General features: G+C 40.2%; 1 protein-coding gene across 1 annotated transcript; it reads left to right on the forward strand.

The window, feature by feature from the left end:
- The first annotated feature begins 414 nt into the window (after positions 1-414).
- On the forward strand, positions 415-19,793 carry LOC139315071 (inositol 1,4,5-triphosphate receptor associated 2-like). The gene is made up of 14 exons (XM_070941096.1): positions 415-472; positions 1,969-2,045; positions 2,575-2,659; positions 3,238-3,313; positions 3,832-3,859; positions 5,168-5,308; positions 5,730-5,861; positions 8,088-8,235; positions 11,154-11,203; positions 11,711-11,761; positions 15,100-15,179; positions 15,278-15,415; positions 17,762-17,881; positions 19,607-19,793. Exons 1-14 carry the CDS (start codon positions 418-420, stop codon positions 19,764-19,766), a joined length of 1,341 nt encoding a protein of 446 aa, XP_070797197.1. The 5' UTR covers positions 415-417; the 3' UTR covers positions 19,767-19,793.
- The last annotated feature ends 6,356 nt before the right edge of the window (positions 19,794-26,149 follow it).

Consider the following 26,149-nt stretch of genomic DNA (forward strand, 5'->3'; position numbering starts at 1 on the left):
TTCCCTTCAGTTTATTTACCAGGGAGGCAAAAGGCACAGCAGACTGCAGCATTGGCTGTCAGCCTAAACCAGCAAAGAGAATGGCAGTCTACTGCAGAGGTAAGATAGCTGATTCCATGCCAAGGGGTGCCTGTGGAGATGGTGAGGCTTAGGCGGGAAAGAAAGATTGAAGGATGCCTACTGCACTCCATATGATTAGATCACACTGCAGAAGAGGGTTCAGCCTGAAGCAGCCCTTCTGACTGCACACTCTGCCAGATATTCCAAGGTTATCTCTCCTGGAGTGAAAAACCTCATACAATTTTCACTTCCACACTCAACTGGAGGAGTGGTCGCCCACTTCATTAAGGAGCTTGTCTCATTGCCGGTGGAACTTCATAGTAATTAATCAAGCCTAATTATCCTTTCAGCAAAGAAATGCAGATACAGCATCTGGGAGATCTGGATGGACCTGTGCTGCCTTTGGATGCCGGTAAGCAGCTTGGGCATGGATTCGATGGAGTAACGACCAGCCTTGGGATAGGGAGGGGGGCTGTCTCCTAATTTTATGGGGTGCTAACCTTATGTGATCTATTAAGATTAATCAGAGCTTGGTATCGTTAGTGGCTGATGGGTCTTCACTGCACAAAGTTAGCAGTTTTCAACAGATATAACTGTATCTCAAAGAGAGCAAATGCCCCTGCATCTAATGGAACAATCACAAGTCCAGTATTTGGTGAACCCTTCTGGCTCCTATTAAAAGGGAGATAGAACACAACCCACTCTGGCTCCCACATTTTCTTTTCATTCTTATTTTCTTCTATTCTGGCCTACCACTGGATCATTTCTCAGTTGCAACAGATCCAGTATCTTGCCACAATTTATTCTGGATGCGGTGGCTGCTTTCTCTCTGCCACTTTAACATCAGCACCACTCCTTGTTTATTCCTCTGCCCCGCGTACAGCATATTCACACCAGAAGGCCTTGCTCTGATCACTTGGCTAATGCTGGTTTGGACATTCTCCATGCTAGATGGAAGGTTATGTCATCCCTTTGAGGTAGTCTAAGTCAGGAAACAGACACCAAAAGGATTCCAGGAATGCTACTTTATCACGGTAGGATATAATAACAGAAACTTGAAAACTTGTCAGAGTTTCTCTGTGCCCCATCTTATACCGAATGAAACTAAGAGAGGGTTATTGTGAGTTTCTTTCTCATGCTTTCCACTTTATCAGGATTAAATTGTAAATATTTTTCCCTTCAAGTCTCATCTGTTCCTTCATCAAGATCATCTCTGTATTCCTCTACAGTAGGGGTGTCCAATCACACCAACTTTAAGACTTGTAGACCTCAACTCCCAGAATTCCCCAGTTTTAAAATTGCCAAGGTTGGTCACCGCTGCAAATAGAGTTTCACAAGTGGTACTACAAAGTTACTGCTACTTCAATATGTCTTTGCTTAAATAAAAATATTTTATGGATTCAGTATATTTATCTGTCAGTTGTGTGACCACTCTTCTGTGATCAAGTCTCAAGAACACTATGCTGCCATCCCTACACCAGGTGGAATTTCTGGGAGCTCAGACCCCAACTTCAAAAAATGTTTGAAGAACATTAGATTGGAGATAGCTAAGATTTTCTACTTGCTTTAGAATGCATGTACTGTCAGCCCATTCTCCCATCCTCATTGTCAATTCTCTGAATAAAGGCCTAAGTTACTCTGATAACTCACCTTTGACCTGCATATTAGAACTTATATTGTTCCTTCTGGAAGGAACCTACTTAGCAAGGAGAAATGTGAGGACCTGCTAGTTCTCTCATTTTCTATACTGAGTCCTCTAGCATTCTGCTTTTGTCCCTAAGATGCCCAAAATATATGGATGATGTCAATCCTATTGTCAGATTTTAGGTTTAGGTTGAATGGGAAATTTTCTCGTGAACACAATCAATGCAAGAAGAGAAGAGTATGTTTCTGTATTTGTTCCTTCAGAAACAACGGCCACTTCAGAAGGAGAATCAGAAAGAATGGTGAATGAAAGAAGCCAAAGCTCTGATGGCAAACCCAAAGTAAGTAAGACTGGAATGGTTTTACAATTTCTGCCTTATTTTCAAGAGGAGATTCCCAGCTTTTAGTGCTGGGTATTGGTCAGGCTCCGAATGGCTTAGCTTTGGCTTTAGAACTGTATGTACTATCGTCAGAGTATTTTCCAAAACATGTGCCTTCACTTCAGTATCTTGGAGATGGGCTGACTGGGCATTCTGAGAGTTGTAATCCAAGATGTATAGAGAATACCAGGTTGGAGAAAACTTTATTGGAGCATATTATTCAATTGGAATCTCTTTTACTGTATTGTAACATGATGTGGGGCTTGAAACAAATAGACCAATGTTCTAAATGAAAAACGTATGAAGGAAGGTTTTCTCTTCAGCTGGTGTTATTCATAACAGCCCACTCTGCTGTGTATAGTTGGGGTGGTATCATGGTCCTTCTTTCCAAGTTAACTCCATTTCCCTAAGAGGATCTAATCCATGTTGAGGAACGAATGTGCGTGTATATTTCTGTTGCTTGGTTGTAACTACATTTGTTCCTTTGCAGCTTTCTGTGGTGGGATCCCAAGAGCCGGCAAAGAGGAGTAGAGTCCAAGCAGTGTGCTTTAAAGACAGTGGTGACAGCGATGAAGGTTGGTGAATGAGTGCTGGATTTATCTTGTATTCTCCTTTCTTTGCATTGTTGCCCTTCCATACGTTCCAATTTTTCTCTCCCCTCCTTATTTTTATTTTATATTCAAATGTCTTTCAGAATTCCACGCTCCATTTGTTTTCTATAGTCCCCTACCTTTCATTTTGTTTCTTCCAATTTTGTTTGCCCTTTTATATATTTAATTTATGCTCCTAACATTCCAGGAATGACTAGTTTACTTCTTTTTTTTCCCCAATTCCAATTTTTCCATCTCCAAAAGATTACCATCTTCTCCATTTGTATATTCATCAGGAATTTTCTTCAAGCGTGCTCCTCTAGAATTATAAGTTCTGAAAGTTAACCATATATTGAAATTTCTATTGAAATAAGCAAACCCCATAGTCATGTTCTTAGACTGTGTAGAATGGTCATTTAGTCTAGAAAAAAGGATCCAGATTAATGTCCTATCTGAATGGTTTCTACTGTAGTTTGTATAAAAACAAATGCCCAGGAACTGTTAGGGCAAATTGTTTTATCAGGAATGTAACTTACATTTCAAGTGCAACTTTTCTTATCTAGAATCAGATTCTTCTGAAGATGAATTGAACACTTCACAGGTGGAGGTTTCTGTGCTTCAGAGGCTGGGCCTGCATAGGTAAGAGCCATCCACATGTCTGACAGGATTCTTTCATAGGCCTTCTTTCTTGTCTGTTTTTTTGTGAGTGGGAAAGGCTCTCTAAAATAAGGCATCTATCTATTCCTAGATGTTAACTTCAAAATGGCCTTAAAATCCAAACGAACACAATTGAACTCCAATAATTGCTTCTACCAACCTTAGCAACAGCATTTCTGAAATCATTATCAATTATTATAAATAATATTTCCATATCATTTACAAAATATTTCCTCTTGTAAATGTGAGTTACTTCTTGCACTTAACATTCCTCTGAACTATACCAATTTGAATATGTTTGCTCACAAGTTCTGTAAATCGGAGATCAAAGTTGCAATAGTGGGGGATGTTTTTCTGCATTATTTCCAGCTTTATGGGTGAAGTTATTCAGGTTGGAAGCTACAGAACCTCTCCTCTGCTAAGTTGTTTGAGCTTTGCCAGATCACTAATATCAGATATTAGTAATATCTACTCTGTATGATTTTGTATTTTCCTTGCAGGGCATCTCTGACAGAGCAAGATGTGGAGGTAAGTGTTGTTGTCCATGCAGCTGCATTCTTTCTAATTCATAGCATTTCAGCTTTTTCAGAAGATATTCTGAGGCTTATTGAGATAGATGTTCTAAAATAATTGGTTTCTTGGCTAGCTTGGAGACCTCTTTTTCTGACCTGCAGAATATTATTTGTTCTGAGGCCCAACTACATATATATACTACAGTATTGTCCTTAGTGAAGAACATCTCCCTTCATCAAAGATATTTGCAAAATATTAGCATTAAGTTCAGCTCATATTAACGTTGGCTGGGTTGGCAAATTTTCTAGGTACCAGAGGACTCAAATGATTTAAATTTTTTTTTCATTGCATTACAGTGTCACTAGAAAGCATACAATGGATAAATGCATGTAATTTGCTGTGACACCAGACATTTTTCAGCAGGGAAACAAAACATTTGTATTTCAATTGTATTCAATTGTATTCCAACAAGGAAACAATAATACGTTATTGCTTGGGAGGCACCACTGTTTTCTTAGTTAAAGCGTATGAGTCCTGGGAAACTGTCTGAAACAATTAATAATTTAAGATGACCAGGTCATCGTGAAAGGTGACATTTCGTATCAGTGTCTTTTAGTCAGTCAAAGCTCCTGGCAAACTGCCCAGACAGGTCCATGCAGTTTTCTGGGCCACGTCTATGGAGATTCAGGTCATGGTTGCCCCAAAGGTTCTTTTTTCCCCCTCAAAAGGTAACTGGATTTTCTTGGTTCTTTTCCTTTGAAACATTTCATTTCTCAACCAAGAGCTGAAGAATCTTCTTGGATGAGAAGCTAAACATTTTCAAAGGAGAAAAACCAAGGAAGTCCAGTTGTCGTGTGGGAAAAAAAAAGCACTTCTGGGTTTTGGGGCAACATTTTCAGAAGTGATTTGCATTGCCTTCTTCCTAAAATTGAGAAGGAATAACTGGCCCACAACAGGATTTTTTGCCCAAGACAGAACTGGACCTCCCATCTCGAAGCCAAGAGCCTTTGACCATTATAGCAATTGGTTTTCTGTCTTTTTGTTACAGCATGGATGAATTTCATGCTAGTTTAACATGGAAATACAAATACATAGATACATATGCACAACATCTTGACTTTCTCTTGAAACTTGATTGCAGATAAGATACTGATAAAAGTCCAAAAAATGTACATTATCTTTTCTGTTTCCTAGAGAAAATTAGAACATTTGACTTAGGATCTGTTCATTAACAGTTTTCTCCAAATGTTTTGGTTTGAAAAGTGTGGAATATGATTGAGTTCCATCAGTAATACAATTTGGATGATCTTCCTTTTTTGGCAGGCAGCTTTTGCGCATTTAGCCTTGGCTTTACGCTGCGATATGTTTACCCTGAGACAGCGAGTACAGATAGAAGAACGAGCCCGGAACACAGCAGAAGAGAATATTCAAGAGGAGTTGGCAGAATGTCAGGCAGTGTTGCAGGCAAGTGAAGTAATTTTCTTGAGTCTTTTGACCATTTGTTTTGCATTCCAAAGGATGGTAGTCTAGAGCCATCAATAGCATTGAGCTTCCAAAATCTCAAAAGGGAGAGGACCAGCAGAGATTGGGATGGATTCACACTTTGCATTTTTCCTATCCTTTTCATTAATTCATTAACCATAAATAATTTGCCTTTCTGATTTTATCGTGACCCATATGGAGTTAAGACAGTTTGGCTAAAACATTGTGTATGCTACTATTGAGCAGGTTGCACATAAAGATTTCTGAAGGAAATTGGGCCAATTTTTCTTGCATTGCATTGATAATGAATTGATTCAATCCTGAAAATTGTGTGAAGTCTAGTGAAGAAGTCCTAGTAGTCATTATTTCAGTTCATTCAAGAATTTCTGTTTTATCCCTCCAGAAATTAGATCAGGCCTGTCTGGACCCCAGGCATAAGGAACTGGTTGAACATTTACAGAACAGCTTAGCAATTCTGACAAGAACAATTGAAAGAGCAACAGGTGCAGCAGAGAAATTAGGAGCTGTCCATCAGGTGAGACTGTAAGTTTATTATTTCTGTCATTTAAACTCTGAATTATTGGAAAGGTGAGTAGATTGCTACTGATCTCAGCAACTGCCATCTTATGGGATCATTGGAAGGGCAGTTACTAAACTTGGGCTAGTCAGACAACTTAACATACAGTCCTGAGTCCTGGTGTCTGACACCAGGTTAGGGATACGTGTAGTCATGACCACAATTTTCATTCCTGAACAAGGCAGTTATTAAATGAATCATGCCCAATTTTGACCTTTTTTTGCCATGGTCTTAAGCAAGTCACTAGTTTTATTGTTAAGTAAATTATGTGGTTGTTGAGTGATCCTCCCTATTTCTTTGCCTGTTGGAAGCTGGATGGGAAAGTCACTGATGGCTATCACATGATCTTGCAACACTGAAAGCATTGTAAATTTATGCTGGTTGCCAAGTACCTGAATTTTGATCCCTTGACCTTGGGGATGCTGCAATGGTCATAAATGCAAGGACCAGTTGTAGTTCACTTTTTTGAATTTTGTAATTAAAAATGATTGTAAGTCGAGAACTATCTACAATTAATCATGGAGAAATTCTGTTTAGATGGTTACTAGGAGTTGTAAATAACTTGATGGCATATAATCAAACAAAAAAAAAAAAGCCCCTGGTACAAAATTGGAAATATTAGGATGAGCTTGAGATAAAACAAGTTTAAAAATGGTGTTAGTTGGCAAACTCTATACATTTCACCAGGATTTCCTGAGAGTAGTTTATAAATGCTCTTATACTTTGTAAAAAATAAGATAAAGTCACATGCAAAATTCATTGGCATTTAGCTACCAAAAGATAACTCAAGTGAAAGCCTGCTTGCAAGTTGTATTGCTAGGGATTACTTATAAACAATGCACGTTTTTCATGTTTTATCAGTACAATGAATCTTTTCTACTTCTACCTTCCATTCCTCTTTGTTCTCCTGAAAACCACATTGAAACCAGGTAAAAATGCCACAACTTGTTATCTTTTTGGTGCCAGGGAAGAAGGAAGCTGCATTATTGTTGACTCCATGGAATCCATGTTGCAAGTTGTTAAGATTGTTTATCCCCATCTTCAGGTATCACAGGACAGAAAGATAATATTCCAGTTGCATGTTTGCAGTGCCATCATTGGTGGTGTATTTCTGCTTCAGACACCACAACTAAGCTTCTTTGAAGAGCTGAGGAGACTGTAACTTCCTAGATAAGAGTCATGCAGCTCTGATGTTAAATTCCCTATTTTAATGTCCCACAATCCATTCAATTGTAGTTTTATTCCAGATATTGTAGATGGAAAGCTAAAATACCCATTCCTTCCTCCCTTTGTCACAGTATCACTGTATGGAAAAGGCCCAGTAGAAAGTTTTTTTTATTAAGAATTTGCAAAATCATGGAATCTGTTCTAGTATGTTGGTAGCACAGAGAACAGTTCAGGGTTTTGAGAAAGGAAGTGAAATAATTGGCTTTAATTTTGAGTTTACACAGTTTTGATATATTTGATAATAAGGAGCAACATTTGTAGAATGTTAGAATCTTAGAATCCTGTTAACATATTTTTATGTAATGGTGTTACATGTAGGCAAATAATCACCCAATTTGCATTTAATTTAGCTACTGGATAGTTTTATATGATTAGGTCACATTTGAAACTAAATCAGATGAAATAAAATTGAACAGAGAACCTAATGCTCTCCCAGGATTAGGAAGTCTCCAGTTCAAAACTTGGCCCTGTATTCATTCTCCTTAAATGATTTTAGGCAAGTCGCCATCACTCTGCTTCCTGCAATATGGGTTAATATAGCAGATTTAGCAAAATGTAGCATCCTGAGCCTCTGGAAATACTATAAAAGGTAAAAATATCCTTTGAGAAGCTTAATTGCTATGTGATTTATATCAATATAAAAGTGCTTTGCTGCTGCTGTCTTCCACCAACCAGGTTTGATCTCCCTTAAAGTCTAAAAATCAGCCATCCAGCAGGGCATGGAAATCTATCCCAATGCAAAATATTAGTCATAAGGTTCATGGGCTCAATTAATCATTGACTATCCTACAGTGATGGTCATTACTCAATGAAGGATCTGCACAATTTAAAAAATGTAGGGTTGAAGCAGGCGAACCTGTTCACCGATCTCCTTGAAAAAAGTTGGGCTGGCTTGGTCATAGTTTCTTTATTACTCCACTCCTTGGATTCATTCATACCTTCCTGTCCTTCCTGCAGGAGGCTCGCATGAGTCGAGCTGCAGAACTGATGGTGCAACATGTGGAGAACCTGAAACGGCATCACCTGAGGGAGCATGCAGAGTTGGAGGATATGAAGAGACTGATCCAGCAGAATTCCCGAAACTGGCAGTTAACTGAAAATAAGGGTAAGATTGGCTCTCTGGGCAGCCTGAGGCACCCAGGCCCACATGAGGCCTCCAATCTCTTTCTTGGAGCCGTAGGGTTCCCCCTGTTTTGAAGCATGAAACGGATTAATACAAAACCTACTATCTTTCATTATTAAGCATCCACGGTGTCTATCCTCAGTCGCTGAATGTTGCCTACTTTGAGATTACGAATTGTTCTCCTGGCTCCTTAGAAAAAAGCCTGGGATGGAAATATAAAACAATGAAACAGCTGGTGTGTATAGAGGAAGAAACTTTGGGTTTAAGAGTAGCACTTATTAACACTTGCTTCAATTCTCAGGAGAAATGTGGAAAAGTTTTGTTTTTATCTGTTTGAGGCTTCATATCTTTAAAAAATACCAAATGAGTTAGAACAATGATGGCTAACCTTTTTTTCATTGTGTGCCAAAAGTGGGAGGAGCACACACCCATAATTCAATGCGCCCTGCCCCCCTTGTGCATGCGCGCATGTGCCCCCCGCACTCCCCCTGCTTTTGGCACGGTGGGCCCCATAGGCCCATTTTTCACCCTCCCCAGACTCCAGAGGCTTTCTAGGAGCCTGGGGAGGGCGAAAACGGCCTTCCCTATCCCCTCGGAGGCTCTCCAGAGGCCGGAAACAGCCCATTTCCCAACTTCCGGTGGGATCGGAAGGCCTGAAAATCAGCTGGCCAGTGCAGGCATGCGCGCTGGAGCTGAGCTAGGGAATGCTCACATGCCCACAGATCTGACTCTGCATGCCACCTGTGGCACGTGTGCCATAGGTTCGCAATCACGGAGTTAGAAGGACCTTTGTTTCTTGATCATATATCAACAGGTCCCACAATGGTGAAAAACTTTGTATTGAACCAGCTGTACTTTAAATACATGGGAGGTTTTTTTTAAAAAGTCCATCCCTTTTCTAGTTCTGCTCTCACAACTGAAAATCAGAGGTGTCAATGAGAGAAGTGTGTCCAGTAGGTCAAAACATCCCTGAAGATTGTTCAGTAGACCTTCTGCCTCTTTCCTAATTCATGGCTTGTATAGTCATGGTTCAGGGGTGGGTTCTAAATTTTTTTACTACCGGTTCTGTGGGCGTGGCTTATTTTGTGGGCCTGGCTTGGTGGGGCGGGTAATGTGACTGGGTGGGCATGGCCAACTTTTTTTTTTTTTACTTTTAAAAGCATTTTTTCTACAACCTTAAGAGATTGCAGAAAACAATGCTTTGAAAAGCCTCTGCCGATCAGGCAACTCAGCTGGGATCGTCAGACGCTTTTCAAAGCATTTTTTTTAACCACCTCTTTGGCTGAAGTGATTGTAGAAAAAATGCTTTGAAAAGCCTCTGACAATCCCAGCTAAGCCGCGGTATCATCAGAGGCTTTTTTTTTTTACTTTTAAAAGCATTTTTTCGGCCAAAAAGGTTGTAGAAAAAATGCTTTTAAAAGTTAAAAAAAAAAAGTCTCTGATGAGGTGGGCGGGGTTAAGCGAGTGGCAACCGGGCCAGGGACCGGTTCGGGGGCGTGGCCAGCCAATGTTATTACCGGTTCTAGGAACTACTACAAATTTTTACTACCGGTTCTTGTGAACCGGTGTGAACCGGGAGCAACCCACCACTGTCATGGTTGCCATCTTGACTTTGTGGAAACCCCCCACCTCACAGAGATTTGTGCAGAAAATCTATGCATTATCTGCAGAAGAAAAGCTGTTTCTTAATTGACTTGAAGCTCTCTTTAACCTGGTCCATCTGATATGGAAAATATTAAGAAGGTTTGTTTAGCTCTGACCTGTTTTCTCTTGGAAAGAAGCTTTCCTACCTCTTAAGGTTATGCAAGCTGATTAAAGGATTTTGAAACCAAGCCCTAACATATGCCCATATTTCACCTTGTAGGGGAACTGGGCCGCATAGAAATTGAATAAATGAAAATAAATATGTGTCTTCCATCAATGAAACATATGAAGGATCAAAACTTAAGCACCAAGAAAGAGCTCTAGCAATTAGAGCAGCATGATGGAGTTTCACTTTTTGGTGTGTGCTACAAAATGAAATGAATAAAGTATTCATTTTGGCAATAATTTCTCCCTTTGGTTGATTGATAATTTCCCCTTTAACTTAACTACAAAAAAGCAGGTTTTCTACAGGAATGCAGCAGGAGAGGAAAGGGCTAAATAAATCCTAACCATTTGATTTTTCTCTCCCTCTTTCCCAAGCTGATGCAATTACATTTTTTGAATGTGTTGCATGTGTTGTTGTTATATAGATCTCAATAAGAAGCAAGAAAAGACAAGAAACATGCAACTTTGGTGTAATTAAGTAATCCTCAGTATAATTAACATTTCTCTCTCACACACACAAAAAAATCATACAAAAGTTAGTTTTCAAATAATTTTACTGGCAAACTAGAGTAGCAAGCTACCCTGGGAGAGATTCCCAAACCAATCTTTTCAAGATTCTTGTGCCTTAGTTTTGCTAATGAGGACACTACATACTGATATTCATTCCATGTTTTCCATAAGATCCATTCTTGACATTACCAAATAACAGTCTGTTTAACATACAAAACCTCCCTTTGTCTCACACTATAAAATAAGCATTTTCTAATTATCCAGATTTAGTGATCACAATTATCCATTTCAGAAAAAGGCAGTTTTTAAAGTTGCCTTAAGATACTACCGGTAGCTTGCTATGAATCAGTTGTGTGGCATATTATATGCCCCTTAATGACCCAACCGGAACATAATCTACTGAGGAAAATTGAATGTCAAATCATATTCAATCTACCTTTTCTAGGATTTAATACACTGGACTTTCCCAATTCTTCCTGGAGATACCACAGGTGGAATCCAGCACATGTTTGAATTGAAAAACATGTATTTGAGCTCTGAGTTATGGTCCTTCCCATTAAAAAAATATTTTTGTCTCATAGATGATGGTGAGCAGAGACTGAAATATCCCTTAGCACGATTTTTTCCGCAGGTAAGGAAGATTAGGATTGTGGGGAGTAGTTCTAAGCTGTTTCAATGGAGAATCATTACTTTAGATGGTGGCAGAATTATAGAAGGTAGCTAGCCCAGTCATTGAGCTTCATTGCCTCCAGAGAAGGAAAGGTGAAATTATTGTCTTATCTTGTAATTGGGCAGGGCCAATCTTGTTGGTCTTTCAACTCTTGCTCAGCTCAAAGATCTCATTTTATTTCATCTCCACATTGATTGCTTCATTTTGACTACAGGTACTGGGTAAAACCATGCACTGATTTGTAAACCAGAGTTTAGAGTGATTCAGATACATGCATGTTTGTACTAAATTGTGATTAAGCAGTATGTAGATAGCCTAGCATGATATGTGAACTCTATCATATTGTCGCTGGAAAATGAACTGTTGCAGATTGAGGAAAGGAGACAGGTATAGCCTTAAGGGAAACATGATCCCCATACAGCCAATCCCAAACTTTAGGCATGCTAATCAAACTTCTTTGCACTCCAGGGCTCAGCTCGGCGTAGAGTCAGCATTGCAGTCGTATCCAGGCAGCTAACGGTAAGGAATCCCTTCTATTACTATGGCTCTTTTGCAAGAATATAACTTGCTGAGTGCACTATATTTCCATTACCATTTGACTGTCATTCTTCTCTTTGTAGGCCAGTTCTGAATTCATTTACAGCCTAGGGTAAAGTTAGAAAATTTGCTAGTAACATCTCATTGTCTCCAGAATGTTCTAGTTTCCAGCTGAGAGTAATGTTAAACTAAATACATCAGATTTCTTCAATTTGGCGTCCCTAAACATTAGGCATTTCAATTTTGAAAACTGCCATACTGGTGAAATCAAGTTCAGCACACTTGGAGGCACCAGGTTGGGAAAATTTGATAGGTGGTATTATCTGTTGACTGAATGCTTTCTTCAGGTATTGTGCCTCCTACTGGATACCCCCATCCCTAATCAAGATGAGCTTTATTAAAGGTTTCAAAGTGGTTTTCTAGAATCAGGGGTGTCAAACTGGTGGCCCGTGGGCTGGATGTGTCATGTGCAGGCCACGCCACCCCAGCTCCGCGAAGGGAAAAAATATCGCAATACATCACGTGAAGGCAACATGGCATGTCAAGTTTGACACCTGTGTTCTAGATGATAAGCATGCTTTTCATTATTCCAAGGGATCAGTGATGCACTGTTCAAGAATGATTTCCTGTATTGGAACGGCAACTATCAAGTTTTTTCTCTTCCCAATCTTATTAAACTTCAGATAGCTTCAGTTTTTGTTTTTGTTTTAGTTAAGTAACTCAAAGATAAAGACCTCAGCATCTGCAAAAGTAATACAAATCAGTGAAAAAAGAAACTACAAGAAGCACCTTTTTATTTCCTTTCATGGTTTTTTTTTTTTTTCATTCCCCTGCCCCTAGGATCTATATTTATGTGATTAATTGCTTTCATCTGTGCAACTTGTGGACTTCTGTTAAAGTTTACCATTACTGAAAAAAACATATGTTTGCAAAGTTCCTACTTTTTCCTTCCGGCTATTAAGAATCACAGTTGACGCTCAACAGCTGCATGCACCATATGACTTTATTCAGCATTCTAGATATGGCAGGTTCATCCTTCTTTAGATCTCAAGCCCAGATATATTAAAATATCTATTAGCAGCCAGAAATGTTCGAACTTTGGGCAACTTGGGTTGCTTATGCAACCATAACCATCTTTTGATATCCTAGTATCCCATGGAAGCCAGGGAATGCCTACATAAAGTTAGTATAATATGATGCCGAAAGCCTCAGTTCCCTTTCTGTAGCCTTACCACTCTATTTAGTTATTAGTTTTGTCCTTGTCATGTCATGCTGGCCATGTGACTGTGAAATCATCTTCAGATATCATTGGTTCAATGGCTTACAGAAACAGAGATGAGCACGGCTACAACTAGCAGAGTAAAACCTGCAGGGACACCTTTACCTTTTTTTGGTTCTCATTGACAATGGAGAAGTAGTTTCCTCCTCTGTAACAAAAGGATCTTCAGCCAAGAACCATCCATGCTGGCAACCTTTTGAAGTAAGCTAGGTCAGGAAATAAACTCCACAAAAACAACTGAAAGTCTACTTTGTTACAGAGTGTAATAAAGGAGTCTTGAAAGCCAGATGGAGATTCTTTCTTCCACCCCTTGAATCTTGAGTTTCATTCTTACTTCTCCCTTTCAAGGCTAGGGTCATGTTTATATAACAGCTGTTGCACAGCTTCTTAAAGCGCTGCTGGCTGGGGGATTCTGGGAGTTGAAGTCCACCCATCTTCAAGCTACCAAGGTTGAGAAACACTGATAGCAGCTTGTCTTGGCCAGTGGTTATCAAAGTCTGGACTAGAGAAGCCCAGGAGCCCCTGAGAATTTTTCAGGGGAGGGCATGAAGTAAAATAAATATTCTAAATTTTCTCTGTTTTAATTTCTAATACAGCAAACATCAATAGATATTTTACACATAAACCAAAGATCTTGGGGCTCTCAATCATTTTTAATAATGTAAAGGGGTCCCAAGACAAATATATTTGAGAACCACTGGCATAGTTGCTTTTAGTTGCTCATATTTTCCAGCTTTACCCCATGAGGACAAGAAACTTACATTAAAATGCTCGTTCTTGAAATTGCTTTAAATCATACAAGAGATGATACTTGGATGAGAGTACTACAGATTGGCAAGCCAGTCACAACTTCTTTCCCACGCTTCTGCTTGTATTCAAAAGCAATAGATGGAAAGTAATCAAGGAGAGAAGCAACCTAGAACTAAGGAGAAATTTCCTAATAGTGAGAAAATTAAGCAGTGGACCGGCTTGCCTCCAGTGGTTATAGGTGCTCCAACGTTGGAGGTTTTAAAGAAGAGATTTGATAATCATTTGTCTGAAATGGTATAGGGCGGTGATGGCTAACCTTTTTGCCATCGGGTGCCAAAAGCAGGGGGAGCGCAGGGGGGGGTCATGTGCGCACGTGCCCACACCCATAATTCTATGAGCCCCACCCCCGCACATGAGCGTGTGACCCCCCCGCGCTTCCTCAGCTTTTGGCACATGATGGCACAGTGAGCCCTACCTTCGAGACCGTCTTCTGCCACCAGTAGCCTCCCACCGGCCAGTCCGCTCCCACAAAGAGGGTCTCCTCAGGGTGCCATTGGCCAAATTATGTCGGCTGGCGACACCCAGTGGGAGGGCCTTCTCTGTGGGAGCTCCTGCCCTTTGGAATGAACTGCCCCCAGAATTGTGTAAGACCTCTGATCTCCGTGTATTTCGCTGTGCCCTCAAAACCTTGTTGTTCCGCCAGGCCGGGCTATCAATGTAAAGATTTTAATTGGTTTTAAAAATGGGATTTTAAATTTGGGGTTTTTATAATTGAGCCAATTATTTAATAATTTTAATTATTTTTAAATTTTGTTTGTCTTTATGCTTTTAATCAGGCTGTACACCACCCTGAGTCCTTTGGGAGAAGGGCGGTATAGAAATAAAATAAATAAATAAATAAATAAATAAATAAATAAATAAATAAATAAATAAATAAATAAGCCTGTTTTTCACCCTCCTCAGGCTCCAGAGCCTTTCTAGGAGCCTGGGGAGAGCGAAAACGGCCTTCCCCACCCAGAGGCCCTCTGGAGGCCGGAAACGGCCTGTTTGCTGACTTCCAGGAGGCCCAGAAGGCCCAAAAATTAGCTGGCCAGCACGTGCACGTGCACTGGAGCTGAGCTCATGTGTCCACCAATATGGCTCTGCGTGCCACCTGTGGCATACGTTCCATAGGTTCGCCATCATGGGTATAGGGTTTCCTGCTTGAGCAGGGGGCTGGACTAGAAGACCTCCAAGGTCCTTTCTAACTCTGTTATTCTGTTATTCTGTTATCTAATTATATCTGCATCAGTTCCATAGCTCTGAAAATGAGGAAGGCCTGGAGGGAGAAGTGGTTAAGCCATCAATAGACAAAGATGAAAGTCCACAAAGGTAGGGATCATCTAACCCAAAAACCTTCGCTCACTGAGAACTGTTTTGGCTTGGCTTAGCCTTCAGTGTGATGGTTTCTCTTTGTTTTCCCACCCCAGACATTCCCATTTCTCCCAAGAAGACCCTGCAGAGAATCACCTGATCTTGCATCCAAGCCCTTCCAGTTTCTCACAGCAAAGCCTGCAAAGAGCAAATAGCAGCCATTGTATCAGAGAAAGAAGTCATTGTGAAGAAGGGTAAGGCATCATCCAGGCATCCTTTCTGCTAGAAATGGGCTGCATTTGGCCTATGAGTGCTGGGGTGGGTGGACGTGCTGCAGAAGGAAGCAGCTCAGGGCCAAGAAGTAAATGAAGGCAGAAAGCTAAATATGCATTAATTTTTTAATATAAAAATGTAATCCCAAATAGGTAATGATTTTTCCTTTTCTGAAATTTAAACTACCTGATTTCTTTGCAACTCTTGTGGATCTCGAGGGTTGTATTCAAAGCTTCAAAGCCAGGAAATGTAGCTCAAGGACCTCACACTGAGCCAGGGTTTTTTTGTTTTTTTTGAGGGATAGCCGGTCCTTTTAAAATATATCTTTTTGTTTACCAGATGTAGCTATAAAAATTATTTCCGTCTTAAGTTTGTTAAATTACGGTCCTGTTATCTCAAGCATTTAAGAAGGCCCAGAAGCTCTCTCTTTTTAGTTTGGCCTTCAACTGGTATAGGTTGGACTGAAAGACTGGGAGCCAAGTCAGCTTGTGAACTCCCATATCTTGTCTAGTACTTTTCCCACTATAATGCACTAGCTCCCTGTAAGTAAATGGAGATGTGGGTTTGTTGCATTCTTATTTTTTTGCCATGGGTAAAATAGTTTCAGTATGAAGGCCTTTAATTAGGTCTTCAAAGATTAACCAAAAGAGATCTTTGGAAGTGGAAGTAAAGCTTTTTTAAAAGCATACATCTTTTTTTAAAAAAATTTCTGCATAAGCCTGAAAAATGATGTAGATACTTCCCCCCCCCTTTCATTCCATTGAGTCTCATTTTCGGAACTGCCTGTACAAGTCCCTGCAGTTTCCTTATCAAGATTTTTCAGAAGTGGGTTTATTATTGCTTCCTTCCTAGGGTTGAGGGAGAATGACTGGCCTTAAGTCATCCAGTTGACTTTGTGCTTAAGGCAGGACTAGAACTCACGGTCTCCCAGTTTCTAGCCTGATGCTTTAGCCACTACATCAACTTAGCTGTATGTAGAGTCTCATAAAAGACATTATTTATTAAGGCAGTTGAAAAAGGATGCAGCTACTTTGAAGCTACTGCACGATTCCTTACATTCTGAAGCACCTCCAATTATTGTCTATTAGATATATTTTATTAATCATTTTAAGGAGAAATAGAGGAGCAAACAGGAAATGGAGAGGCAAAAAGGAAGAATAAAACATTAACGACTCAATATTTTGTTAATTTCTTCAAGTAACTGAATATACTGTATCATTTTCAAACCTACTTCTTCTTCTTCTTCTTCCTAGCATATTCCCACAAGTGCAGGGTCTGCTTTCATTTTCAAACCTACCAACCACAAAAATTGAAATCATATGTCAATAGCAATCCTATTGACATAAAGCCTAAAATATTAAGAATTTCAGTCCGAGGAAAAAGGACTTTATGTTAAAGAAACCCACATTTCAGATGTGGCAGACGCCTGTATGTAATTTATCATTCTGGTCCAAAATCGTTTCCCTATTGAGTTGATTTTTGTGACAGATTCTCTGTCAGAAAAATGTTAATCTAGCAATTAAGGTGTGCCAAATCATTTTCAAAGCATAGATATCCTGTCCTGTGTACATCTTAGAGCAGGGGTCTCCAACCTTGGCAACTTTACGACTTGTGGACTTCAACTCCCAGAATTCCTCAGCCAGCATGCGCTGGCTGAGGAATTCTGGGAGTTGAAGTCCACAAGTCGTAAAGTTGCCAAAGTTGGAGACCCCTCTCTTAGAGCTCTGATTGGTCTCCAGCTCTAAGTGTTTATACAAAGTTGTTTTTTATACCATTGGTCATTGGCATATGTGGGAAACAAAGAATTCTGATGTGGGAAACAAAGAATTCCTGCCCCTGCATTGAGCTGTGATGCAGTGCTGGATCAGCAAGTGATGGGGACACTGGCAACCTAGCCCTGGATTAGCAAAGGCCAATATTACCTCTTTATTGTTAAACAACATTCTTCGGTCAGGTTCGGAGACAAGTGGTGGAAGTTACAGATATTCATTTTATTACTCCTAAAATCATGATGCTGCTCCAATTGTTTTAAAATGTGAGAAAGATATTTTTATTTCAGCATAGACATTTTATTTCAAAAGCATTTCTTGATCTATTGAAAAGCAGGGGAGCAGAAGCCCATTCAGACATATATGCAGCTTCATCTATAATGATTGCTGTGTAAAGCAAAGGCAGCTGTTTGAGACCATAAAAGAAAATCAAGTCAGGCTCAACAAAACTGCTGGTTTGGCTTCCTTGGCCTTTTTAGTGACGTCGGTATCCAACTGCGCTATAAATTTCTTTCTTTGGAGCTGACAATAAAGGATGCGTGCTCTTGTCTTTCTCAGGAGAGATTCAGAACTTACGAATAGAAGCCACACTAGCAAAAGTCTAGAAAATCTCAATGAAGGATTGGGTACTGAAGAGGCAAACAAGGAATGTGAAGAATTGGAAGAAAATGCTCTGCTGTGAGTGAATATTGTCTTTTATTCTTATCACCTGTGGTGGCCTCTTAGCAAGGATTTTGAAGGTTTGCCATGGTGAGAATAGATACTAGCTCAGATGGGTTTAAAGTAGGAATGAAGGAAAGAACATGGGTGAAGTTACAAACAGTAGGTCCATCAATGTTTATTGTAGTAGTCATGACGGTAACACATGGCCAATGAATGCCAGGAAGCAAGTGTTATAACCTTCTCTGAGACATCTGAGTGGTTCCTGTAGAATGCTGAACTAAAGTACTTATCTGATTCAACAGAATCCACTTATGCATCTGTGTAACAAGGAAATTGGGATCAGGTACAGGGTTTTACTTGCTGAGAATATCCTTGTTTTATATTTTAAAACCACGATTCTTGCCTTTATGGCTACAAAAAAAGTAAACAGACAAAGTACAAATATGGAATTAAGCAATGTATAGATTGTTGTGTAATTTTTTATTTCTTCCAACAGATACAGAACTTGAGTTTCGTAGGCATAATATTTTACTTTGCATTCACGTCCAATAATAATGGAACTAGAGTCTATATATCTGGGAAGTGCATATGAGTATCCAATAGAAGAGAATATATGTAGCTCAGGCTTGCACTGTGGAGTCCTTGGTGTTCCCTGAGCTTTTGATGTTTGCTTGCAGACATTTCATTTATCCAACTAGATACATAATCAGTAGTACTGAGTGTGGAGTTTGCTTCCTGTTTGTATACAGTAGCTTGCCCTACCAGTGTTGGACAGCATGTGGTTTTCTTCTTGGTAGTTCTTTCATTAGAGTATCATTTTATGCTTGTTTGCTGGTGATAATCCCTGCTTATTTGAGCTTTGGTTACTGGAGGGGATGTGTTCTGGTCTCTTTTTTTAATCTTCTTAGCTTTTTGTTGTGTCTTTTGATATGCAAATATAGATTATTTCTATGTGTCTATTGACAGCTGATTTGTCTGAATGTCGAGCTTCCAAGAATTCCTAAAATTTATAGATTTTTTTTTTGCTAATTTAACATAGAATATAGGACTCTAACAGCCACTATGTATGACAGATGGGCAGTAGACTAGCAGAGTGCATCCATGAACACCAACTAACATTTAAAAGACATCATGGAAACTCCTTAATGTCACAAAAATGGTCAACCATATACTCAATTAAAACTCCAACTGAGAAATTGTGAGCATCCTAGACCAAGCTAAATCCAAAACTGCTAAGGAATTCCTGCAAGCTTGGCATTCAGACAAATCAACTACCAATAGACATATAAAAATAAACTATATTTGCATTCCATTCAAAATGGAAGAAAAGGAAGGAAGGAAGGAAAAAAGGAAGGAAGACAGAAAGAAAGACAGACAGATCCTTTTCAGCAGCTATCACCTATATAATCAGGGATGAATGTCAAACAATCAAACACAAACCAATACCCTAATTAAGGAACTACCAAGGAGAAAACCATACTCCCCTCCACCAACATTGGCAGGGCAAGTTACTGTATATAAACAGGAAGCAAACCCCAAACCCAGTAGCATTGATAATATTAGCTAGTTGAGTAATGAAATATCTGCCGGCAAACAGCCAAGCTCAGAGATCACCGAGAACTCCACATATGAATATATTTTGGGGTTTGAGCTACAGATCTGAACTTTCATTTTGAGATAAGATAGCAGCTTTAATATTTAGTTGCACTAAATGACTGTTTTAAAATGTATTCTTGGCAGGGTCAAAAAATCTAAATTGGAGATTTGCAGAGCCTGGTTTTCTATACCCATATACTACTGGGTTTCATTATGGATGTTTGTCTTGGGGATTGCTTGCCTTGTTCTAATCTGGATCTTGGAGCTGCAGAAGCAATGTTCATTTACAGCCTCTGATTGTTAGACACAGAAGGCACATAACTTTGCATCATCAGACTTACGGAAAAATAAAAAAGGAAAACAATATGAATGTCTGTTTGTGATCACTGTGCCCTAAAGGACCTGAGACATAGTCCTACTCAGTCCGACCAGGCCCCAAGATATGGTTCCACCCTGCTGAAATGTCCTGAAAAACCTCACAAATAGTACTTGAATGAATTCAAGTATGAACTCTTCTGAAGGTGATATGGTTTTAGTTCGGTAAGTATAATATCTTTGCTAAGCAATAGCAATAGCAATAGCAATAGCAATAGCACTTAGACTTATATACCACTTCACAGTGCTTTGCAGCCCCCTCTAAGCGGTTTTACAGAGTCAGCATATTGCCCCCAACCATCTGGTTCCTCATTTTACTGACCTCAGAAGGATGGAAGGCTGAGTCAACTGTGAGCCGGTGAGAATTGAACTGCTAAATTGCAGGCAGCTGGCAATCAGCAGAAGTATCCTGCAGTACTGCATTTTAACCACTGCACCACCACGGCTCAAGAGATACTATAATAATGGGGTAATGCTTACAGCTCTTTATTAATATATTCATATATAATGTGAATAATTGTCATTGCCTAAAAAGGCAATGTTCTTAGGTTTTTAATAGGGAGTTTTTTCATGTTCAAGATGGTAGAAATATGTAATTGAATACATTACAGTCCTAGGATTAAAACAATCTTTGAAATTGAACCTCAGTATGAGAGTGATACTTATCAAAGTCACAGATGAGGAAATGTGCTGAGCAACATTCCTTCCCACTAATGGGTGGCAATGAGGTTCGCCCAGCACATAATTGCAGTAACAATATTTGAGAAGAAGAAAAATAAACTGACTAGAATAGAATAAGAGTTGGAAGGGACCTTGGAGGTCTTCTAGACCAACCTCCTGCTTAGGCAGGAAACCCTACACCACTTCAGACAAATGGTTATCCAACATCTTCTTAAAAACTTCCAGTGTTGGAGCATTCACAACTTCTGGAGGCAAGTTGTTCCATTGATTAATTGTTCTAACTGCCAGGAAATTTCTCCTTAGTTCTAAGTTGCTTCTCTCCTTGATTAGTTTCCACCCATTGCTTCTTGTCCTACCCTCAGGTGCTTTGGAGAATAGCTTGACTCCCTCTTTTTTGTGGCAGCCCCTAAGATATTGGAACACTGCTAACATGTCTCTCCTAGTCCTTCTGTTTCATTATTTGCAAACCAAAGGCATAACCCTTTCATATTTGGAAAACTGCATGAGACTGAAGCAAAGATACATGCAAAGGATTGGATTTCAAGAATAGCAGAGAGTTTTGTCTCACCTGAGAAAACCCTGAATGTAACAGGGTGGGACTGAGAATGGATGCCCTTCCCATTTGACTAATATCATTACATTTATGCTGTTAAGAATTTGGAATTATGTCTTATTTACCTGAGGAATGGATGCAAATAAAAGATGTTGAAAAATTGCTGAGAGTCAACAAAGCTTATCAGAGGTACTGACTGATATATCACCTGTAAACCAAGCACACTTTCCGGAACTGGAACTAACCACTGGGTTTGGGGGTGCTCCGTTTCCTATAGGTTATGTTGAAATGTTAATGTTAATAGCATACTCCTAAAATACAGCTATTTCTAAACCTGGTTGGAATCCACATTGACCATTTTTATTTTTATTACAAAACAAAAAGTCAAGGCAGTTAGAATAAACTATGTTGTATTTTGTTCCAATTGTGGCTGAACCTGCCTCCAGATGTGTTGAGATATAAACAATTTATGTGGTCTCTGCAAATTTTGTGAATTGTCCCAGCATGACTAGAGAGTATCAGGCTTGGAAAACCTGACTTCTGCTGATTGCTGCTAAGAAAATGGTGGCTTTCATCCTTGTTACAAGTGTGATGCGTTATAAAAAAAAAGAGACAGAAGCAAAAATATACAACTCTCAAATCCCTTCCTCTCCTGTAATGTCAAATCTACTATATCAGATGTGATAAATCCTGTTGTTTAAATGTGGTCTCCAAGAATTAGGAGAATATAAAAATGGAAGACTATAATCTTTTGTTACATGCAAATATGAGATGGAAACATATATAACTGAAGTCCTGTTCCAATCTGTAGAAGCCATTTGGGCTGGAAGAAACTTCTTGAAGCTAAACCCAAGACAGAACTGCTATCTGCCCATTGAGGTTCTTGGTCGATTTCACTAACGCCTCTCAAAGTGGTAGCTGAGGAAGCAGATTCATAACTTGGAACATGGCTGCAGATGTGCTAGTTGAAACCCTACCTGGAGCAAAAGACCCCATCAACAATCAGCTTTGCTTTTAGGACTATTTGATTGAACTGCAGTAATGCACTCTAAAAGCTTCTGTTTTTAAAGACCACTCTGGAAATACAGTTGGTACATCATTTTTGTTTGCTAACGAGAACTAGACACTGCAAACATATTACATCTCTATTTTTGTTCCTGTGCTGATTGCCATTAGGATCTTGGGTGTGACTTAAAGGGCTGGCTATAATCTATAAAGTCTTATATGCCTAGGAAGCAAGGCACCTTCAGACCATCTTCTTAAACCAAATTCAATTTATCTGATATGCACTACATGGGGAAATTGTTAGTAAAGCCATGTCATGAAATTGGGGGGGTGGGGGGTGCTGAGGTTAGGAAGAGGCGTTTCCTTTTTGGCTTATTTAATGGAAGAGTCCTCCAAAGAGGATAGGCCATGTCCCAAACCTGTTGAGTTTCCAGAAATGAGTCAAAACAGAGCTCTTCTGGAGGACTGTTTAACTGATTAAGAAATTACATAGGAACTATTACATTTCTCCACAATTAAATTATTGTTAACATTTACTTTATGGTGCTATATTGCTTACCATCATATTACAAAATTTTGTCAGAAAATTATGGACACAAAAAAAGGACACAAAAATATGTCAAAGCATGCTGCACCCCAACACAGAGGTTATACTGAATCTTCAACACTGATATCATTTCATTTATCAAGTCCTTTTCTAAAGGCATTGAACATAGTGGTGATCACCTTTGCCTTGAAATAGTGAATTCCAAAGATTACTTGTGCTGGATGAAATATTTTTGCTTTTTCTGAAAGTGCTCAAAGCTAAAAAAAAGAGGAATGTTGTTTCTTATGATAGTAAAGATGCGAACAAATTCTGCTTTCTTCACTTTTTCTCTTTGTTATATTGATTTTGAATTTCCTGTATTGTACTGCAGCTCATCACAATGACCACATGTATTCTAAGATTAAGCTGAACTATTTCTGGCTAGTGCCTTAATTCTTTTTGAGGAAAAATGATGTCAGTGCCTTGCATCAAAATGGGACCTAAATTCTAACAGTGACTAGCATTGATGATATTACCTAATCCAAGTAATGAAACATCTGCAAGAAAAACAAACAAACCCAGAGAGCACCAAGGATCTATCAAGTTCTAACAGTGCCTGCAGAAGGTTTCACATGTACAGGAAATAAGTTTGTAATATCTATTGCTCTGTTCTCAGTATTGGGCACCGAAGAGGAAAGTGTGGTTGCATTTTGTCGCTCTGCCCGAGCAGGAAGTGCAACTGTTTATTATTTGTTCCACATGTGATCAGTTCTTTAAAACCACTTCTTTTTTTTTGTTTATACTTCATCTTTTTCCCTTACAAATCTCCAGATGGAACCCAGTAAAACTAAACTATAAACCGGTTAAATGGATTAATCTTATTCAAAAGAGGAAGATCTCATTTCTTTTGCTCAAGTCAGAAATGCAATCCGGAGAGTATTCTAAGAAATTTGAGAAACTGGGGAGGAGGGAGGCGAATGTTCATTTGAATACGCCCCTCCCCACTTCAGTATGTAGAACAGAACAGAATAACAGAGTTGGAAGGGACCTTGTAGGTCATCTAGTCCAACCCCCCCACCCCACCCGCCGCCCAAGCGGGAGACCCCTACACCATTTCTGACAGATGGCAGTCTAGTCTCTTCTTGAAAGCTTCCAGCGTTGAAGCTCCCACAACTTCTGAAGTTAAAATATCCTTTCTGTCCGTGCATTTCCCCCCTCCTTTTCGTTTTCAATATGCTGTATTGAAGGAAGGAAACCTGAAATATTATCTTAAATCTTGGAATTATTCTTTAATCTATTAGTTAAAATGAATACTGTAGTAGCGATTTCTCGGTCTCTCTCTCTCTCGCCGTTATTTTCATATGCACTTTTTATTACTTTTCTACTATAATTTCACCTAATATGCAATGTTCTCCACAATGTTTTTCAAGTGCTGTTTTTGAGTCAAGGACTGAGCCACCTCCTTCAACGAAATTTGAAGAATATCTGTGTCCAAACTGAAACATTAATCTTACATCCTGACCAGTGGTGAAATCCAAATTTTTTTACTACCGGTTCTGTAGGCGTGGCTTGGTGGGAGTGGCGTGGCTTGGTGAGCATGGCAGGGGAAGGATACTGCAAAATCTCCATTCCCACCCACTCCAGGGGAAGGATACTGCAAAATCTGCATTCCCTCCCCACTCCTGGGGAAGCAAAATCTCCATTTCCACCGCACTCTGGGGCCAGCCAGAGGTGGTATTTGCCAGTTCTCGAACTACTCAAAATTTCTGCTACCGGTTCTCCGAACTGCTCAAAATTTCCACTATCTGTTCTACAGAACCTGTTGAATTTCACCCCTGATCCTGACAGTCTCTTCTCACAATCCCTCTTCTCGGTCTCTTTTAAGCACCAAAACACGTTTTTCTGGGAGGCATGACACAGGCAAGTCCCTCTCCTCCCTTCCCCCCCCCCACATCCAACGACTCTATCGTCGTTAAAAGCGGGGCAACCCCCCCAAAAAAGAGCTCTTGAGTATCGGACGCCTTCCAGGCTCCGTCCGCTCCGCGAGAGCGCGCGATAAACCCACTCCGACCCACGACACCAATAAGCTCTCAGGGACGTCCAGCCCACGTCGCTTAGGGACTTTTGAAACGCCCGGCCGGTCGGGAAGCCCCGCCTTCGCGGCGATGTGGCTCCCGTCCTCTCTCAGTCTGTGCCCGATGCTCTCCTTCCGTCTGTTTCTTGCGGAGCTCGGGAGGGAACCGCTCCTTTTTTTTTTTCTTCTTCCCCACCTTCCCTGCCCCAGAAGGGCAAGGGGCACCTCGGCTGCGCGGGAACTCCCCGAACAGCCCAGCAGCTCCTCTCAGCCGAGAGCGGAGTCCCCGCGGCGGAAGAAACGGCGCCCCGGCTCTACTCCCAGCCCCCAAAGGAGAACTGGCGGGAAGAAGAGGGGCTTTTCCGTCGTTTCCCCCACCCCACCCCGTCTGGCGAGGAAGGGCCGCGTCTTTGTTGCGCTTCTGCCTCGCCGGAACGACCGCGGGTAGGTCTGGACGTGGAGTGGGGGGTAGCCTGGAATATGAATCGGCAATAAAAACAGGGTATCGCTAAGCATATGCAGAGTGCTTGGCTCTTCTCTCTCCCCCTCCCCACTCCTTCGCCTTCCCACACCCAAAAAAAGGCCAGGGGCAGACCCTTTTCCTTCCAGGGCAAGGGAGGTTGGCCACGAGGAGGGAAACCTAAAGGACTTAGAAGGGTTCTAAGAATTGGATTAAAGATGAAGGTCTTTGTGGGTATGGAGGACTCCCCCTGCCTCTTCTTATTATATTTGTGGGTGGGGACGGATCGCTGCTGGTTGATAAAAGCACAGACTTGGGACTTGTGATCGCACCCCTGTTGTTTTCTGTTATAGCAATATTTTTGATTCAGCGGAAGCCGAAAAACGACTTGATGTTCTGTTTTATTAGCAGGTTACGAGCCCTCCTGTCTAGTAAGGATGGGAAGAGTTTATTTATTTATTTATTTGTTTAAATTTCTATACCGCCCTTCTCCAATGTAGGACTCAGGGCGGTGAACAGCCAAAGTAAAAACAAGACATACATACAAAATCTAAAAAAAACTGTTTAAAATAATTAAATAATTTTGGCCGTAATTAAAACATTCCAATTTAAAATCTGTTTAAAATTTGGCTCAAGCTGGCCAACACTGGTTTTAAAGAGAAGTTAGATCTGCAGTCTGACTCCTCATGTATTTCCTCCTTTGTCAGTACTCCTTTGTCATTACTACAGTAATTTATTGTAGAATCGTTGACTCTCTGGACAGCTATAAACACCCTTCTCTTCAAGCTTTTTATTATCTAGAATAATAAAACCTGTCTTCAACCTTGGCAGATCTTCACTTTGCCAATTTACGCTTGCCTTCGACCATTAGCCAATTCTTGTAAGCATTTGGATCTGGCACAAAAATTCTGGTAGAGACTTTGACACTGCTGCTGAATCTCTATGCCTGGATAAATGTGACTTTCTGTCCTCAATGTACAGAGATAATCAAGGCACTAAATCCCGTCGACAGC

The sequence above is a fragment of the Pituophis catenifer genome, unplaced genomic scaffold, assembly GCF_029215685.1.
Source record: "Pituophis catenifer annectens isolate HBS135680 unplaced genomic scaffold, rPitCat1.0.hap2 SCAF_3, whole genome shotgun sequence".
In the NCBI taxonomy this organism is placed as follows: domain Eukaryota; kingdom Metazoa; phylum Chordata; class Lepidosauria; order Squamata; family Colubridae; genus Pituophis; species Pituophis catenifer.